We start from the raw sequence: 19,655 nt of genomic DNA, 5'->3' as shown, positions 1-19,655 counted from the left end.
CCAAGAAGCACATGAAGAGCTGCTCAACATCACCAATTATTAGAGAAATGCAAATCAAAACTACAGTGAGGTATCACCTCACACCAGTTAGAATGGGCATCATCAGAAAATCTACAAACAAATGCTGGAGAGGGTGCAGAGAAAAGGGAACCCTCCTGCACTGTTGGTGGGAATGTAAATTGATACAGCCACTATGGAAAACAGTATGGAGTTTCCTTAAAAAACTAAAGATAGAATTACCATATGATCCAGCAATCCCACTACTGGGCATATACCCTGAGAAAACCATAATTTAAAAAGACACATGCACCCCAGTGTTCACTGCAGCACTATTTACAATAATCAGGTCATGGAAGCAACCTAAATGCCCATTGACAGACGAATGGATAAAGAAGTTGCGGTACATATATACAATGGAATACTACTCAGCCATAAAAAGGAACAAAATTGAGTCATTTGTTGAGACGTGGGTGGATCTAGAGACTGTCATACAGAGTGCAGTAAGTCAGAAAGAGAAAAACAAATATCGTGTATTAATGCATGTATGTGGAACCTAGAAAAATGGTACAGATGAACCGGTTTGCAGGGCAGAAGTTGAGACACAGATGTAGAGAACAAACGTATGGACACCAAGTGGGGAAAGCAGCCGGGGAGTGGGGATGGTGGTGTGCTGAATCCGGCAACTGGGATTGACATATATACACTGATGTGTATAAAACTGATGACTAATAAGAACCTGCAGTATAAAAAGCAAACAAACAAAACAACTAATACTAAACTTTCTTTGGGTTATTTGTATGGAAATATGTTAATATAAATGTTTCAGACATTACATGAAATTCATAAAAATCTTATACGTCCTGGTATAATGTTATAAGTCATAAATTCTAGTTATTACTTTAAAATGTATATCTCAGAAATAACTAAATTTCCTTGTCAACTGCATTATTATGAACTTTCATCAAATCTTTAACTGTGGTCATTTTTAAGTCTTTTGTCACTTACAGACAGTTCTTGGTGTACTCTGATGCTTTTGCAAATATGTTCCTATAAAAGGGTTTCATCATCAAGGAATTCATAGAAAAGACTCTGACAAGTCCAGGTTTCTGGTAACTGACTATACTGCTGAACTGAATGAATAAGCATTTTCAGAACTCTAATGGAAAACTGATGAACTCATAAAAGTGCTAACAAAAGATCAAGATGAAAAAAAAATTAATTACATGGGACTGAGTGAACTGATGAGGATGATTATAATTTTTGTGACTTTCTGTTTGAATTAAAAAAAAATCCCACAAGGACTCAGAGGCAAAAAATATACAAATCAATTTTCACTGCAAAGTAAAGGAGCTGTTACAGTGGAGGATTACTGGACTGAATGTCAATATTACGACATAGTATGAGTGTGTTTCGTGTTTGGTACTTGCAATCATTGCTGCTTTTGTTGTGGTCATCCATTTACAATGCTTGGTGTCAGTCTATTTATCTCTTGTAAAAATAAAATACAGTGTGTGTGTGTGTGAAAAAAAAAGTACAAGAAAAATAAATAAAATAAAAATACAAATGGCTTATTAATATCAATCAATCAGCCTCAGAAAGCAAATTATAAACAGTTCACACAATAGCTTAAAAAAGAACATGTAGGGCTTCCCTGGTGGCGCAGTGGTTGAGAGTCCGCCTGCCGATGCAGGGGACACGGGTTCGTGCCCCGATCCCGGAAGATCCCACATGCCGCGGAGCGGCTGGGCCCGCGAGCCATGGCCGCGGAGCCTGTGTGTCCGGAGCCTGTGCTCCGCAACGGGAGAGGCCACAGCAGTGAGAGGCCCGCGTACAGCAAAAAAAAAAAAAAAAAAAAAAAAAAAAAAGAACATGTAACAGCAGTCTATATACCATGACATGATTTATTATTAATTGCCAAAATTTCTACATGATCTCTAGTATGTAAGCCTTGTCACTAAACAATGATCCCAAAGCAGAAAAAAATCTTTACAGAAAGACAAAATGGGGAACATTTTGAAAATAGAGGGAAGAATGTAAAAAAGGTAAAATCAAGATACAAAAAAATCCCTCTTTACCCTGGAACAATGGTTGACACTACCCCTTCTCTGAGGCTCTCCACTACCCAAGCTCTGTTTAAGTGTACATTAATAAATATTCAAATAGAAAGTGGACCGAGACATTTATCTAAGAATAGGGCACTGAAAGAAACTCATTCTGGAAAGATCAATTTTCCTTCAGCTTTGCTAATAAATGTCAGTTTGTCTTTCCACACTTGACACTAAAGAAACCAGATCCTTGTATCTAAGTTATGAGGGGACTCCCTGGTAGTACACACCATGACACGTCTGCTTTGAAAGGTACTCTTCTTCCTTGCTATGGAGCTACCCTAGCTCACAAGAGCTCTGGTGGTCTGATCAAAGGGCTCCCCAAAAGATTCATGTCACCCTCTCACTGAACACTTTTTACAAATAGTTTGGCACTTATGTTTCTCCAATAAAGAGATGGAAACAACACTGGAAAAAAGACACTCTTATAATGGGAACTGAGATTAGAGCCTTCACTTGTTAAAACTATTTCTTCCATTCAGACCTCCCACCTTTAGTTATTCTTCCTAATAAAAAGTTTAAAGCAAGGGTAGAGAATCTAAAAAGACATATAAAAACAGAGAAAACAAACAGAAACAGCAGAATTCTTTAACAAGTCACCTCCGGGTTGAGATGCTGATGTGGGACTCCCAGGCGTCATGACATCTATGTCCTTCATACCTGTTACCAACCTCAACTTGTTATAACTTTAACGGCTCTTGTGAACAAGACAGGCTATAAAATAAATAAACCTTTTGCTATTTAAATCAACATCTTTGACTCAGAAGTGTTTGTGTTTTCCCATTCAATTTAAAAGCAGGGTTGTGCTCAGTCTGGTGACAGACAGCCAAGTTAAATTTCATCTCATCAGATGTGTCAGCATATACAACATCAATATATACAAGTCAGCCCCAAATATGTAACGCACAAATGACTGCATTAACATGAATCAATTCTTAATATGGCTATGTTTTAATTCTTATTTAACTCTAAATACTTACACTAGGTGAAGTGCTTTGAAACCCTGCAAACATACATTATGTACTGTTCACCTAAGCCATACTGGCTGGGCTTCACCCTCCTTTAACCAGCAGCACTGCCGTTAACTGTAAAAAATCGCAGACCTGTTTTTCAGCACTGGTCCTGGCTGACTCCTCCTGTGCCAGCACCATCTCTCGCTCTGCAGTTATCTGTACACTTTCTCTTAGTGCTTCTTCCAGCTCTTCAATCCTGTCATCCTTCTTACGGAGACTGTCCTGGAAAACGACGGAAGACCAGGTGAAGGAGACTAATTAACTCAAGGAGAGCCCATTTATCAAGAAAGGGCTATGTGCTTATAAAATGTTCTTCCCTTCAGAAGTACATCTTGGCCAAAAAGATATGGACACAAAGGAAAGAATAAAACAGGGGAAGAGAGACGTAAAGAGGTTGAAGAAGTATATTATTAAGAGCAAAGGGTCAAGTTAGTTAAGCAAGAGAAACCTGTGATGGACTTTCTCCATAACACACAGAAGAAAATTGTTTGTGTTAGGCAGATAGGCAGCAGGGGCTTGATTATTTTAAAATGCAAAGCTGTTTTTGAACTACTCTCTAAACTGGGCTGAGAGCCAGCTTTGATGAAGCCTAAGTCACAACACTCAATAGCTAAACACTCTCTCCCTGCAAAGTTAAGCCTAGATGAAAAAGTTAAGTAAACAGCATGATCGGTCAGATTATATGCTACATATAGACAATTGTTGGCAAATTCATTTTTTTAAAAAAAGAAATGCAAAAGGAGATTTTTCCCAATGAATTCAAGAGAGTAAAGTTTTCTCTCAATCTCATATAAGAAAACTAAAAATAACTGTGATAAGTAACTGGTCTGGCTAAGGATGAGTAATTTGGTTAGACAACCAAAACCCACTAGGCCTAATATTCTACACAAGTCTAAGAAGTAACTTTTGGGGAGGTAAATATGGATTTCTACCAGAAAGACAAACAAAATCCTACAGGACTTTAAAATCATGTAAGACAGACGATCTTAAAATAAGAAGAATAAATGAAACAGTTTTCAAGTAGTATGAAGAACTGGATTCATCAGATTACTCTAAGCATTTCTTCTTTAAATTCTTATAGAACCAGAAGACCAAGAATAAAGAGCTGCCTTTTATTAATAGATGAAACAAAGAACAAGATTTGTCCATTCATTCTCCAACTTTCTGAACACTCATATCAGCAAAAGATACCAAAGGATTTTGTCTTTTATCTATGCAACTCTTATTTGATCTTATTGTAGTTCAGTTTTCATAAGCACAAAGTACAAGAAAGTCCTTTTTTGACAACTCTGTCTTCAGAAATCTAGAATTGAAATCTCTCAAAGGTAAGTCAGATTCTTCTCCCAACTTTGATGGAATGGCATCTATTATTTAACATCCTTCCTAATAAAAAGTTGTTATATCTTTTGCTCTCTCCCACTTTTCTCAATTAAAAAAAAAGATTTAGGAAAAAGAATATTCACATTTTGATGATGTATGTTCTTTTTTTTTTTTTTAAGTTTTCATTCTTCTCGGAGATAATGTTATAAAATACTCTGATTTAGTCCCTAAGTAAGGTTCTATTTTATGCAGGGCAGTTTAGCTACATCAAAAAAATGCTCTTTGTTGAAATCTAAATGCTTCCAGTTTGCTTGCCATTAACAGCAGAGTACAATAAGGGTTTCTACAACGAGGCCAAGCAGAGAGAGACAAGGAATGACTCCCGTGAAAACAAAGTCCAACATAGTTTCTCTTGATTCAAAGAAAATGAAATGTAACAGGATTAAGTGGAAAGGAATGGATGCAATGATCAGTGCAGTCCTGTCAAATCCTCTAATGAATAACTACATCTGTAGTAACACGGGATTCTGAATTACAGATTCCTGTAAGCAAACAGAAACACAAATGTTTCCCATTATCAATTAGCTATGAATAGCTCAGTATTATGTTTATATCCAGCCTATTGCATCCTTCACCCTTAAACTGTCTTCTGGAGATCTCCTGAGAGGCTTCTGGTAACCTAACCTAAAATGAGGGTTATTCCAAATAGCTTCCCAGGAACCCAATTTCAAGCAAACAGTTTACTTGCTCTTCTGCATGGGCCAAAAAACAGCTTTGAGGCTTTATCAATAAAACTTTTTTTTAGAGCGAGGATAATTAGTAATTTGTCATAAGGCAGATGATCAGTGCAGGTTTTCATACTGAAAGTTTCCCTGAAACCAGTGTTAAAACCAGAGTCTACCAGATGAGCTGTGTGTGCACGGTCATTTATTTAAAAGTTTTCTGGACCTAATGGCAAAGCCTGGTTCAAAATCTTTCTCCATGACAAAAACGAAAAACAGAAGCCAAGTGAAACCACAAATAAAAAGAAAAGGAGAAGACTGTTGAATCATTTTTATGAGATACTGTAAGTCATGTTACATCTCAGTATAAAACTAAGTATGGGACCATCTGCTCTAAGGAAATCATATTAAACCAGGGCAGTAACGAGAAAAATGAAGATAGCAAATCAAATAACCCCCACCATCTTTAACGAAGTCCAACTACTGAAACCATATAGTGAATAAAATTTGGCTCTAGTTTTGTTTTTGGAATCTTAACAGATATCTGCTAAGGCAAACCAAGGAAGTTTCCTTTGTACTGAACAAAACCTTGAATCTATTTCATTTAATAAAATATTGAGCCAATGCCAGAAATAAATAGAACCTTTTAGTTCTACAAATATTGGAGCCCTAACCACACTGCTAGGTCATATTTATAATTATTCTTTCTTGTCCTCACTATTTCTTCAAGGTTAAATACATTTTTCTGCACTTAGATTATAATATGGGTACTTTTTTGTAACGTTTAGAATACTAGAGAAAAGAAAAGATCTTAAAAAGTTTAGAAAGGGCAAAAATGATCACCCACAAAGAATAAAAAAATGGAAGGCAGTGGAATTTTTAATGGCAACACAGAAAACTAGAAGACAATTGAGGCGATGCCTTTAAAACTCCGAGGGAAAGATGACTTCTGATATAGAATTCTACATCCAAACTATCAATCTAATGTGAGGGTGGAATGCAAAGTCTGAAAAACTTGATCCCACATCACAGACCCTCAGAGAGCTACCAGGTCTGTGTTCTGTCTCAAATGTGCATGGTGAAGGGAACTGTGGAGGTGACAACAAGCCTGGAGAATAAGTACAGTTTGGAGTAGAGGAAAGAAATGCCAGGAAAGATGTTTCCAAGAAAAAAGTGCATGTAGAGATTCCCTGAGGTTAATTAATAAGGGATGATGTATTTTACAACAGTAACAATATTGGGAGGAATGTCATGGTTGGAGAAAGGAATTTGGGAATAAACTGGTGATATGTATACAAATAACTAATAAAACAAACAAACCAATTACCACCACCAGGAAAAACTACGAGTCCAATAAAGGAAATGAAGTCGTAATACACTACGTGCCTTGGTCACAATAATGCAAAACTTGATATAACTATATTGGAAAGACAGAGAGGGAAGAATGCGGGGTGACTTGTGTAAAAAAGCCAATTCCTCATCACTCAGGATAAGAAGTCAACACATAACTAATGTCCAAATGAGAAAAATAATCAAATAACGATAAAAAAGTGGAAGTAAACAACAGAAGAAACAACCCAAAGAGGTGAAAGTGGTCATCTCCGAGGGGCAGGAATCAAGGTTAGACAAGAACGAGGCAGATGAGCCGTGCAGTACTGCCTTGCTTTGTATACGATAGAAATATATATTGCTCTGAAAAAAATCAAAATGAAATTAAAAATGTTAAAAGAATAGCACACACTGCCAAGTAAATTAATAAGAATATAGAGAACTTTTGGAAATAGTTATAAATGTGGTGACTATTTCAGATACTGATACTCTAAACATATTAACTATTTATCATGGAAAGAGAAGAGCTGGCCGGACAAATGTGTCACAACTCAGTGCTAATGGCAAAAAGGAATACAAGTTTAAGAAAACAACATGTACGAATTTTAAGCCACTGTACTCTTCAGTTTTCTCTTCAAAAGTCCTGTGAAGACACAGAGAACAGACGTGTGGTTGCCAAGGGGGTGGGGGGATGGGAGACAGAGGGATGGGGAGTTTGGGATGAGCAGATGCAAACCATTATACACAGAATGGATAACAATAAGCTCCTATTGTACAGCACAGGGAACTATATTCAATGTCCTCTGATAAACCATAATGGAAAAGAATATGGAAAAGAATGTACATGTATAACTGAGTCACTGTTGTATGGCAGAAATGGACACAACATTGTAAATCAACTAGACTTGAATAAAATAAAATTTTTAAAAAGTCCTGTGAATTTCTTCATGCCAATAATTTGCACGAGTAGGTCAAAATGATGATGATAAATTCTTTTCCAGTCTTTAGGTAACTGGGATACTCCAAATAATAACATTTTTTAAAGGAATGATAATGTTGCCATAAGTTCTGCTATTAAACCAAAGATTCTGAAGATATCTAAAGCTTAAATATCTCAACAGCCGAGGTCTGAGGCCCAAGCCAAGAGCTTTCAAAACGGTCCCCCATCCCCTTTTCTGTGCAAATGGTTTCATACACACATATACACACACACACATACACATACCTATAAAAATAGTAGTGAGTAGATTTCGGTGATAGAGTTTGACACAGAATTCTGGTGATAAAACTGCTCGTCTATACTATACTTAACAGTGTGTTTTGGTTTGAAGAGAAAAGTCTCTCATGTGTTCACTGCCCTAACTTTGAGCAGAAGTGACAGTGACCACCATATCCTCTGAATGTGTGTGACGCAATAAAATGTCACTTGGTAAAGTGGTGGACTTCAGAAACTGTGAAACACAACAGACTCGGTACACTCTCAGGCCCAGGCTCAAGGAAGTAGGGGATGTGCTGAGCCCCCGGAAAGTACTCCTTGGTGGCTCTGAGAGGGATCGTACCAAGTACAGCCTAAGGCCCTGAATGTGCTTTACAGTCTTAACTAGACTTTCTCTTTCAAAAAGTCCACATTCACCCATCTTCAACATAAATCATGAGGCAGCCACACCACTCAAGTTTGTAATCCTGGAGAAATCTACACAGAACCTCCGAGATCCCTAGTCCCTTCTATCCCTGGGATGCTCCACAGGCTCGAAGGCTCTGAGGCATCCAGAAAGCAGAAAGATGACTTATGGGAACTAAATGTAGATAGAGATTAAAGTTAAGTTCAAGAACTTCATTTCTGTTGTTCATACGCATTATTGATTTGCAGCTAGCCTGGAATAAAGTCATAACTTCTCATTTGTCTTGTCCAGTGCAACACAGCCACTAGCCACATGTAGCTAATGAGCACTTACAATGTGTCCAAACTAAGATGTGCTATAAATTCTAAAGACTTACTGCCTCCCCAAAAAAGGAATGTAAAATATTTCATTAATAATCTTCACATTGATTATATATTGAAATGGTAATATTTTGGATACACTGGATTAAGTACATTATTAAAATTAAAGTCATCTGTTTCCTTTTCGTTTTTTTAATGATGCTATTAGAAAATGCAAAATTATACGTGTGCTCACGTTGTATTTCTACTGGACACCACTCAAGTTTTTACATACGAAATGCATCTATAAAAGGCTATACAACACACCATGTTTTACATAAATTCATAACTCTTCTCTTAATTCATAGCCCGTCAGCACATAAATATGAGGTACTAGGTGAGAATCCTTACGGAAAACACTGTCAAAAGCTCTAACAAGTGATTGAAAATTACTGCAGTGATAACATGAGTAAAAGAAATTCAAATGGCACTTACTGTTCTATCAACAGAGAAAACTAAACTGTGAATTGAAAGGAAAAAGAAGAATTCAGGCATGTGGCAGATCACTTTAGTACCTAGGATACAAAGTGCCCATGTTAGCTATTTATTGTATCAATTTAACAAGTTACCTCAATACTTAGCAGCTTAAAAGAACAGTGAACATTTTTTGTCTCACACAGTTTCTGTGGGTCAGAAACTCAAGAGCAGCTTAACCTAACAGTCTGGTTCCAGGTTCTCTCCCGGGAGGACAGCTGAGATGCCTGCCAGGATTCAGTCCTCTGCCTCCTCTTACATGGTTGGCAAGTTGGTGACGACCACTGGCAAGGGTCCTGTCCACATGGCACCTGGCACTCCTCAGAGCAGGTGACCCTGGAGAGCAAGGCAGGGCATCCATGTCTCTTGTGTTCCTGCTTCAGAAGTCACATACCATCACATCTGACACTTTCTACTGTGTACAAAGACTAACCCTGCCACAAGACGACACAAGGCCACAAATACCAAGAGGTAAGGATGCTCTGGGGCCATCTTGGAAGATGGTTTTCATAGTACCCGAGGGTATAGCTCCAGTACAAGAAAACTGGATTATCAACGAAGCAATGAAGAATGAAAACAGTGATTAACAGTACTGCTTCTGAGAGAAAAATAACTGTTAGGATAAGAGAGCCTTTACTACAAAGACACAGCTTTTGTTATGAGATTATATTAAAGTGGAACCCAAATGATACCAAATTAAAATGAAATCACATACCTAAAATGTAAACGGCAGACATTCAGAAGACATCACAAAATTGGGTTATGGATCAGCATATCATTGGATATGAGATCAGCAAAATATGCATTCTGTCAGGAATTATTTAGAAGAAAGTCTGCAACTAGATTGAGTTCTAAGGAGAGATGTTTTCTTGTGATTATGGTAAACATCAGAGTAATCCAACTTAATTCAATAACAGTTCAGTCCTAAGAATACACAACAATATGCCAGTCAATCAAAGTTCAAACTGAAAACAATTACTGGGTCAATGTTTAGAGAGCTATACAATAGAGGTTTATTAATACGTTTAGCCTCCACATTTTGGGGGAATTAAGCCAGTTTTTTAAGAAAATATGAGAATGAAATATTCACAGTCTTGCTGGCTCCCACTGAGTAAAGCCCTCTATAAACTCCTGATCCCTCATGGATTTTGATGATAATTAAGTCTACTCTTTATGCCAACTCTACTTATTAGCTGGGGTCCAATGAGACCACTTCATTCACAGAGGAAAGGGTTCGACGCAGGTGGGTTTTGTGACTAGTTTTGGGGGGATGGTAGAGGGAGAACAAGAGGAAAGGGGAAGCTACTAAAGAATTTCTTATATCTTTAAACAAGAAGCCTCCTATACTCAAACGAGATTAGAGCAAAAGCTGTGACAGCTGTAACTTCACTCAGGCAACTGAAGAAGACGACTGGACTGGACCCTTTAGCAAATCCCATAATCCCACTCCCCTAAAACACTCCTCTGAACTTTACTTCTTGACATCAGCTCTGTCAACATCAGCTATAAACCAGCTGTAAGACTCTATTCCCCACTGCCTTGCCTTCAGATCAAACGTTCAATAAGGAAAGCAAAGGCAAAAGGAAACAAGGAACAACAGCAATTAAAAATTAATTTTTTGTTCTCTTCAAATAGCTCCCTCAAAATTAAAAGAAAAAAAAAGGCTCACTATACAGTAACATAAAAGAAATCACTTGATACGGACAGATCTCATTAAGCTTTTCTCAGCAGCAGAAGGAAGGTCACTGCAGATTTCATGAAAATCTGAGGGAACAGCCCCCCACGTCCACTCATCCCCCTGCCCTGGCCCTGCCAGTGGAGGTCATTCCCTCAGCTTAACATTAAGAGCCACTTCCTCTGGGGTAAACACCACTTACCAGAGAGTTTAACATGCTCTGAAAGATATTAATGTTAACTGCTATCCATTTATCCTTACTGTGAAGAGACCATGCTTCCTTCTTCGTCACGCTCAACCCCACTGCTATACCTCCTCCCCATCCCCCAAACATAAATACACATGCGGAAGATTTCATTAAAATCATTCAACAGGTCAGAATTCAATTACCAACTGCTCAGATGCTTGGGGTGGGGGGGGTTGAAGCCAGATGCATTGATGAGGTCAATTTTAAGAAATGAAAGCTAGCCTAACACAGAGACAGAATTTGGTTACACACCAACCACTTTTTGGTTTAAGGAAATGCTTTGGGTTCAAATGTAAAGATATTTTCTCCCCCTGTTCTCTTTAAAGTCCCCCAAATATCTCCCACAGTTTACATTGTTAAAAATCAAAGTCAAAACAAAAGCAGATGCATTTCATTAAGGAAATGGAAACATATACATATAAAATGATGCTTTATATAAATAACTTTTATGGAACACCGAGTACAAATATCCCACATAGACTGGCCAGGTTCTCATCTTGAAAATTCTGGTAGCTGGTAACAGAAGTTCAGGCAAGGACATGGGGTTTACCTAATCGTAGGACACGTCTCCTCTGATCACTAATGCTTATTAAAAAGAATAAGCACAAATTTTCAAAGTCTTCCCCCAAAACCCCAAAGACAGCCTTTTACTTAATATAATAAACAATTGATGTGGTCCACAAGAGGCTGTCTCTTGCCTCTGAGGTCTTGGCAAAGGTGCGATATATATACCTGTTTCTGCTCTCTCTTAAAAATAAAAGGAATCTCTTTGGAGATTCCACTTTCCAAATGCAAAGGAGGAGTTTCCACAATAACACAAAGGAAAGGATTAAACCATATGTTTCACTGAAGTGAGACCCTAGTAACTTGTGAGAAATTTCATGACAAATGTAACTTTAACCACTTACTGTTTTATGGGGAGCATTCCTGAAATAAGCTCAAATGATGTGATTAAAAGTTCCCATAGAAGAGGGCTAAACTTAACTGCAGGAAATAGCTTAGTAGGCTACACAATCATACTATCAATACACATTCTTTCAGTAAATTTCATTGGCTATCAAATGGAACTGAATTTTGTCCAGGGGAAAACATGTCTACTGAGGACATTTCAAACATGGCAGAATTTCTTAAAGTCATTTTGAGACTTGTTTTGCTTTTTCCTAAATGGTAAGAAGTGGCACAGTTTGAGCTAAAAGCTTTAAAACTTTGCACATGTGCCAACAATATGAGTAGGTGCTTTACCTGCAGGAAAACACAATTTTCAAGTTAATTTCAGCAACTATCCACAGGGTTGTAAAAACAGATGCTGATTTGTATGTACACTTTTCCTATATAATCCCTAACTCCATTTAATATTTGTTGAGAACTCCATAAAAACCCAGTTATGCTCATATTCTAGATAGAAAAAGCCCTAAGAAAAAAACTCATCCAAAGGGAACAAAGGATATAGAATTAAATCTTTAAATAGGTCAAGAAGGTCTGTTAAGAAGAAGCCAAAATTTATTTTTACAAAAACAAGAAGAACATTAATACATCAGAGGTATCTTGAATGTGACACATCACATACTATTTCTGGAAGGATGTCAGATAATCAATTTTTTAAAAGGTTATCTTAAACTATTATCCCTATGGTCAATGGAAAAAGCAAGGATAAGTGGTCTTCATTTCAGAAAGAAAAAAAAAAATCTCTTACCAAAATGGAAGAAAACAATTTTTTGTAGGTAGAGCAAATAAAATACAACTGTAAAGAAAAACACAAATGTTTCACTGATTCTGCATCTAAGAGGAGAATATGCCTAAATACATGTAAAGCTGCATTCCCCTATCTCTATTTCTATTGTTTTCACTTTCTTTGAACCTTATTCTTAATAGTCATTGGTCTCAGGAGAGCTGGCTCACAATGTTCTTTCAGCAGTCCCATTAATCTCCCTGACAGTCCTCTCTCTCAAGGTTAAATTCAGATACTTATCTTTGTCATAAATAAAAACAAAGCACCAAACCACTACTGATATGAGCCACTACCCCCAGTTCCGTCTGCTTTGCCGTATTAGAACCTGCAGTTCTGTCAAAAGACAAAGTGTCACTGCTGAAAGAATAAAAATATAAAAGGTAAACATCCTGAACCAAGGGAAGATGGCATTTCCTTTGTTAAAATATGCGAGGCCCTTAGAGGGTAACCTGTGAAATTTTAAAGAATATAGGGTGCTAAATATAATATCATCATACAAAATTTTTTAAATTTGTAACTAAATTTTTATTACTTATAACAATAATTGTAGCTGTAATTAATGAACAGCTGCCTCTGTAAAAGATTAAGAAAGGCTAAAAAGAAATGTTAAAAATAGCCCTTAACCTAAGGCAGATATAAATTAGTCGGGGGGGGGGGGGTGGCGGGGGCGGAGAAAATGATTAAATCACACAGGAACAATTCTAAAACAATGTATTGAAAAATATAAAACAATAAAATATAATTAAACATACAGGCTGAGGAACAACAGATAAGACAATAACAAGAACAGGGTAGAGTTCATCAACAAAAGTTAATTTTAAGCCAGAATCTTCAGGCAGTAAAACTGGACATCCGCAGGAAGAAGACTGCATAGGTAGAAGAGCATAAATTAGAAAACCAATAAACTATATTTAAGGAACACCAACACTATCAGGTTGTATAGAATAGAGTAGCTATGCTAGTGAGTATCTCACCTAAAAATGAGGCTAGAAATACTTCAAGGATTTGGTTGACAGGAAGCTCCCAAGGGCAGGCTAAGATGCTTGTGAATGAGAGGTCTTGCAATCTATTGATGCAACTGAAATCAATAAACAATTTTATAGAGAACCAACAATGGGCAAAGTACCAAGACAGGGTTCCCAAACTCAAATATACGGGGAAACAACACACAAACCAACAGCATATAATACAAGGTAAGAAAATAAGCCTTGAAATCAAAGCAGAAACAAGCTGTAATGGAACTGCAACACAGTGTGATTAATTCCCACCGCAAGGATTTAGGCAGGCTTTACAAGGGAGGGAACATTTGATCTGAACCTTAAAAGATGGGTAGGCTTTCAGTACAAAGCTTTTCTAATCCCAAAATGACCATCAGTCAAATCAGCTAAGATTATGCTTCCACGTAATGCTTATTTGGGAGGCTCTTGTTGCTGGGATTTACCTAATTCCAGCTCTTCACGCAGCAATTACTTATGAATTCCACTACAGCACATCTTTTCACATATCCAGCACACAAAAAAATGTTTTAATAAGCATATCTAATGTTCACAGGGGGAAAAAATTCTTATTTATCTCTATATCCTCACAGCACTCAGCGGAATGACAATTCCACAATGGGCACTCAATAAATGTTTACTGAGGATAACCACAGATTATTCTGAAATCTGATGCAGCCAACTGCAGTGAAACATGGCTTACAGAAAATGTGAATGAAACAACGCAGATCTAAATGTAACTAATACAGAGCTAAGTTCTTGTGTAGTGGAAACAGAAAGCCTGGCAAACTTCGACACAGACTGTCAACAGAAGAGGCGCTATAATCGAAAAACATGATAGTAGGAAAAACATGATAGTAGGAAAGGCCTGTCACCAATCTGTGCCTCATTGCTTTTATCATTCATGTCCTTTATTTGTGAATATCAACTGGAATTGTAAAATAGTTTAAATGTTAGTATGCAAGGACCATGGCAGAAACTCTTTAAATACCCACTGTATAACCACGTCTTAGAACAGTCACACATATACCTAAGATATTCCAAAGATCTTGCGAGGGGCAGTGAATTTTGGTGAGCGTGTGACAGAAATACTGGCAAGGTAAGTATCTGGATTGCTGTGGGACCATCTACTATGCTCAAGGTCAACAGGGCAGAATGTAAGGCACCCCTTTCCCCAGACCAGGGGGATCGCTGGGTACTTTCTCTCTTGACCATCCTGGACACACTGGATCAGACCACACACGGATGCTGTCCTTCTCAGGCTCTCAGCAGCATTAACAATCCTCTCCTGCCTTCAGTGATGTTATACTCTCCTTTTTCTCTCCCGCTTCAACTGGCCTCTTCATTTCAGCTTCCTTTCAAGCACCACCCTCTCCTAGTCTGTCCCAGCTCTAAACGGTGAGGATCCTAAGGGTTCAGCTCTAACTACATTTCCTTCTGTCAATATTTTATCTCTAGACAGTATCTGATTCTTATGGATTAAAATATGATTTTTGATTTTTAAGCTCAAGTCTCCAAAATTAATTTAACTACACCAGACTTCTCTAAACTTCAAATCTGTACTTCCAACTGCTGGCTTGACATCTCCATTAGGGTATCTCCCAGATACAGTCACATGTTGAAAATGGATTTGTTCTCTTTCCCTGGAAACCTGTTGACCTCACCCTCAGGGTTCGCCCATCTCATCACTGAGCATCGCCCCACACCCTGTTCCCCATATGCCAGGAAACCTAGGAGCCATCCCCCTTCCTTCTTCTCCTTTAGTGCCCACATTCCAACCCACGAGACATTCTTGCCTGTTCTACCTAAATGTAACAAATCTCAAACCCACCCTCTCTTCTTTTTTCTCTTCTGAGCCTCCAAAAACCTCTATCATCACCTCTCACCTTCATTATTACTACAGGGCCTCCTACTATGATCTGAGCTCCTTTGGAGGAGGGACATTGTTCATCATCACTATTTACACAAAGCAGGTGTGCAAGACATATTTACTGACATACACTTTCTTCATAACCACTCTTATCCCATTCTAATCCGTTGTCCAAATACTGCAAAAAAAAAAAAAAAAAAAAAAAACAGTACTCTCAAAATGCAAATCAAATCCTGTCCATCTTTACTTAAGGTGCTTCGCTACTTATAAAATTTAAACTTCATACACGGCCTACAAGGTCCGGCATTACTAACCCACACGGGTGCCTGTGTGCCACCTCACTCACCACACTCTGGTCCTCGAACAACCTAAGGTAAGGTTTTACTTACCTTAGGGATTCCCTCCGCTTTAAACACTGTTTCCTCTGCTTTGCTTTTTAAGACCTCATCTTCATGTCATACCCTCAGAAGGGACATCTCTGATGGCTCTCCCTAAATTTGCTGCCTACCATCTTTCCCTCCTCCACTATCTTTCACGTGCCCGGTTTATTTCCTTACAGCACTTACCATAATTTTTACTTACTTGTTCACTTAGTTTTATCATTATATTCTCCTCCATGAGACAATATGCTCCAGAGGGCAGGGAACATGTCTTTTCGTAACTGCATAACCAAAGTTTAGCAACAGAGTTCTACACTTAGAGAGCATTCAATAAATTTATATTGAATAAATGCAAGACATCAAGTATGTCTAAAGAAAATGAGCAAAATTAAACCTAGTATCTTGGAGGGATAGAGACTTGTCAAGACATATCAACTCTAATAATAATGGTCTATTATCGATATCACCATGGCTTTAAGATTTGGGTCAAATCTTTGGAATAGTCAACTTGCTAAACTGAATTCTAAATTAAATGATGGCTTTAGGATGTCAAACAATATGGAGAACACAATAATATCTGCACTGCAAATTTAGAGATGGTATATGAAAAAAGCCCAAGATATCTATCCTGTATCATTACGTTTGGTGGTAAGATGTTTCTGAAATTCATAACTCACTTGTTTAAAGGAGATGGGAAAGTGAAGTGGGTGATTATAAGTGCTGAGGAAATATAGAGTCAATGATTATTTTTAATAAAATTTTAATTCTGAACTATTTACAGACATACAGAAAAGTTGCAAAAATAGTACAGAGTTCCCATACACTCCTCACCTAGCCTTCTGTAAAGAGCTTACATAACCACAGCACAGTGATCAAAACTAGGAAATTCACATTGGCACAATACCATTAACCAAACTAAAGATCTTATTCTAACTTCCTCAGTTTTTCCCTAATGTCCTTTATCTGTTCCAGGATTTAACCCAGGATCCCACATTTCATTTAGTTGACATTTCTTCTAAGTGTCCTCCAATCCATCTAAAACAGTGTTCAGTCTGTCTTTCCCTGTCTTTCAAATTCTTGACATTTTTAAATATACTGCTCAGTTATTTTGTAAAAAGTCCCAGAATTTGGATTTGTCTGGTTTTTTCTCACGATGGAAATGAGGTTATGCATTTTGCAGACACACATCCGCATCTCTATACCTCCCTGTCTGCATATAAATTGAACACCAGGAGTTCTTACTAGTATTTCTGATTCCAGTCTAGCACCCCAGGTGCTTTTTCATTATTCTTTCTTGAATAATGAAAAAACTCAGCCTTCATTACCTACAATATATTTCTTTATTATTACAACATTTATGCACAGTTCTTCTGTCTTTAGCTTCACAGTATTCAAGAAAATGGCTTCCAAAGCTCCTTAGGTCCATTCCCTTCTTCCCCACCCCTTTGAGGGCAGTTATGTTACTCATTTATAAAACTGGTTCATCTGTTAGGGTTTGTACTCCTTCTGGGGTTCCCCCAACCCCACACCTTGACTGGTTTTATCTAGTTTTTGGGAAGGGTAAAGAGAAGTGTCACTTTCTCCTCAAACCTACCACCCCCATCCCCTTCCCCTTCTTTCTACTAATCCCCTCCCAACCACTCCCTTAGATAACTGGTCTCTTTCATTTCTAGCTTATTGTTCCTGTTTTCTTCGGCAAAAAGGATCAGATATATGTGTGTTCTCTCATAATGAGCAGCATACTACAGAGAGTCTTTTGTGTACCCCTCACCCCGGCTTGACAAGATGTCCTGGAAATCACTCCACATCAGTTCGTTAGAGATCTCCCTCATTCCTTTTTGGAGCTGCCAGTCTCCAATGTGGATGCACCACAGTGGATTCAAGCACTCCCTTATCTATAAGCAATTATGTTGTCTGCAATACTTTTCAATTAGTACAATACTGCAAATAACCTTGTGTACATGACCTGTGAACAACGTGGGGCTTAATCTGAGTATAATTACAGTCAGCCCTCCGCATATGAGGTTCCTCTGCATCCATGGCTTCAAACCACAGACCATGTGGAACTGTAGTATTTACTACGGAAAACTGTCCGTGTATAAGTGGGTCCTCGAGTTCAAAACTGTGTTGTTCAAGGGTCATCTGTAAGTGTATCTTTATACTGTTGGAGATGTGTCTTCAGACACATCTAGACATTGGAGAGCTGGGGCAGTACCTGCCTATGTATATAAAAAAAATCGCTCTGGGGACTTTACAAATTATTAAGAGCACAAAAGGGCTTCTAAAACCAAAAAGTCTGAGACTAGTTAATGTAGATCATAGTAATAACTGTTCAAAACACGAAAGTACAAACAGGATGCAGTCGAGTGCCTTCACAACTAAGGCCATGCTAAACAGCAGCAGTGTTTACAGCCTGTGAGATCCCGCGATTCCCTCTATTCTCAGGGTAGCATTTTCATTTCATATGTAAGGTATCTGTTTAATCTCTTCAGGACACTTTTAATGTGTTGAGCCAAGAATAAAGTAAAAACTTATCTCGAAACTCACTTTATGCCAAAAAGAAATACTTTTATTTCCACCTGAAGTATTTTAAAAAATGGAAAATTAGAACAAAATGAAGATACCTTTTCAGAACACTTTCAAAATAAAACATGGAATTTTGAATTAAAGAAAAAACACACAGAAGAGCAAGGACAACGAATGTGCAAATGCTACGCACAACTGTCAAGGATAAGCCTCACACATGATGTTGAACAAAAGAAGCCACGGAAGAATAAATATGATCGCTCTATTTACGTAAAGCAAAAATATGTAAAACGAATCTATACTTTTTAAAAATATATACACAGGTTGTAAAGAAAAGCAAAGAACAATAAAAGTCACAATAATGAAGGAAGGGAAGAAATGATGATTGGGAAGGAATACATAAATGATTTCTGGGATGCCAGCAGTATTCCAATTCCTTGAGACAATCACTTTACGTGTATTATTCACACTGTGCATGTGAGTGTGTGTGTGTGCTTTATGTACTTTTTAAAATGTATATTATTCTTCAGAATAAAGAAAGTTAAATGAAAAAGTAATACCACCGCTTTGTGACAAACTGTAACCAGAAAGAGTGAGGTCACCAATGAACTAAACACCATAACTGGCAGTCACTGAATAACGAAAGGCAAAAACGAACCTTCTAGTTTAACCCAAGCTTTACTCTTCACAAACAAAAGAAAATACACTGTGTGTTTATTAACATGATAAGCATAATTAATCTTTGGAAGCCAAGGTGGCATCTGATAAAGATTAAATATTCATTACTCATCAAAGTTCAAAACATTAGTTATAAAGCATTTCTTTTTAACATGATAAAAAATATTTTTTAATCCTCAAATTACTATTATGCCCATACTGGAAATACTACAATAATTCCTTCCCTTCACTTCACCTATTTCATGGAAACATCAGTAATGGACTCATATGTACATTCAGAAATTTAAAACAAAAACAAATTCAGATAATGAGAACTTTTAAAAATACAAATCCTCAAACAATTGCTTTTCTACTCCCCTACTCCCCCATGGATTCTACCATTAGCCATTTCTCCAAGAATCTCTAGTGTCTTTCAGTGGGGACTCATATTTAGGGATCACAATAGGGTCCTAGGGATACTCGCCACCACTGGGTTGTCATTTGCAATGACACAGTTAAGAAACAAGTAGCAGAGCTAGTGAGTAAAAGAGCTGAGATCAGATCCAAAGTGTCCTGCTTGTAGTCCAGTGCTCTTTTCACATATCTGAATGAATTGCATCCGTGTGTATCTT

At 37.6% G+C, this 19,655-nt stretch overlaps 1 protein-coding gene across 6 annotated transcripts in view; it reads right to left on the bottom strand.

The window, feature by feature from the left end:
- The window catches only part of ERC1 (ELKS/RAB6-interacting/CAST family member 1), a 388,985-nt gene that overhangs the window by 195,750 nt on the left and 173,580 nt on the right, over window positions 1-19,655 (bottom strand). For all 6 annotated transcript variants that reach the window (XM_082635263.1, XM_082635267.1, XM_082635268.1 and 3 more), the window contains exon 14: window positions 3,209-3,340. In XM_082635263.1, the coding sequence (XP_082491389.1) occupies window positions 3,209-3,340 (132 nt within the window). The remainder of the gene's footprint in view (window positions 1-3,208; window positions 3,341-19,655) is intronic.

The sequence above is a fragment of the Mesoplodon mirus genome (assembly GCF_964341445.2).
Source record: "Mesoplodon mirus genome assembly, chromosome: 11".
In the NCBI taxonomy this organism is placed as follows: domain Eukaryota; kingdom Metazoa; phylum Chordata; class Mammalia; order Artiodactyla; family Ziphiidae; genus Mesoplodon; species Mesoplodon mirus.
This window is presented reverse-complemented; position numbering and strand designations above follow the sequence as displayed.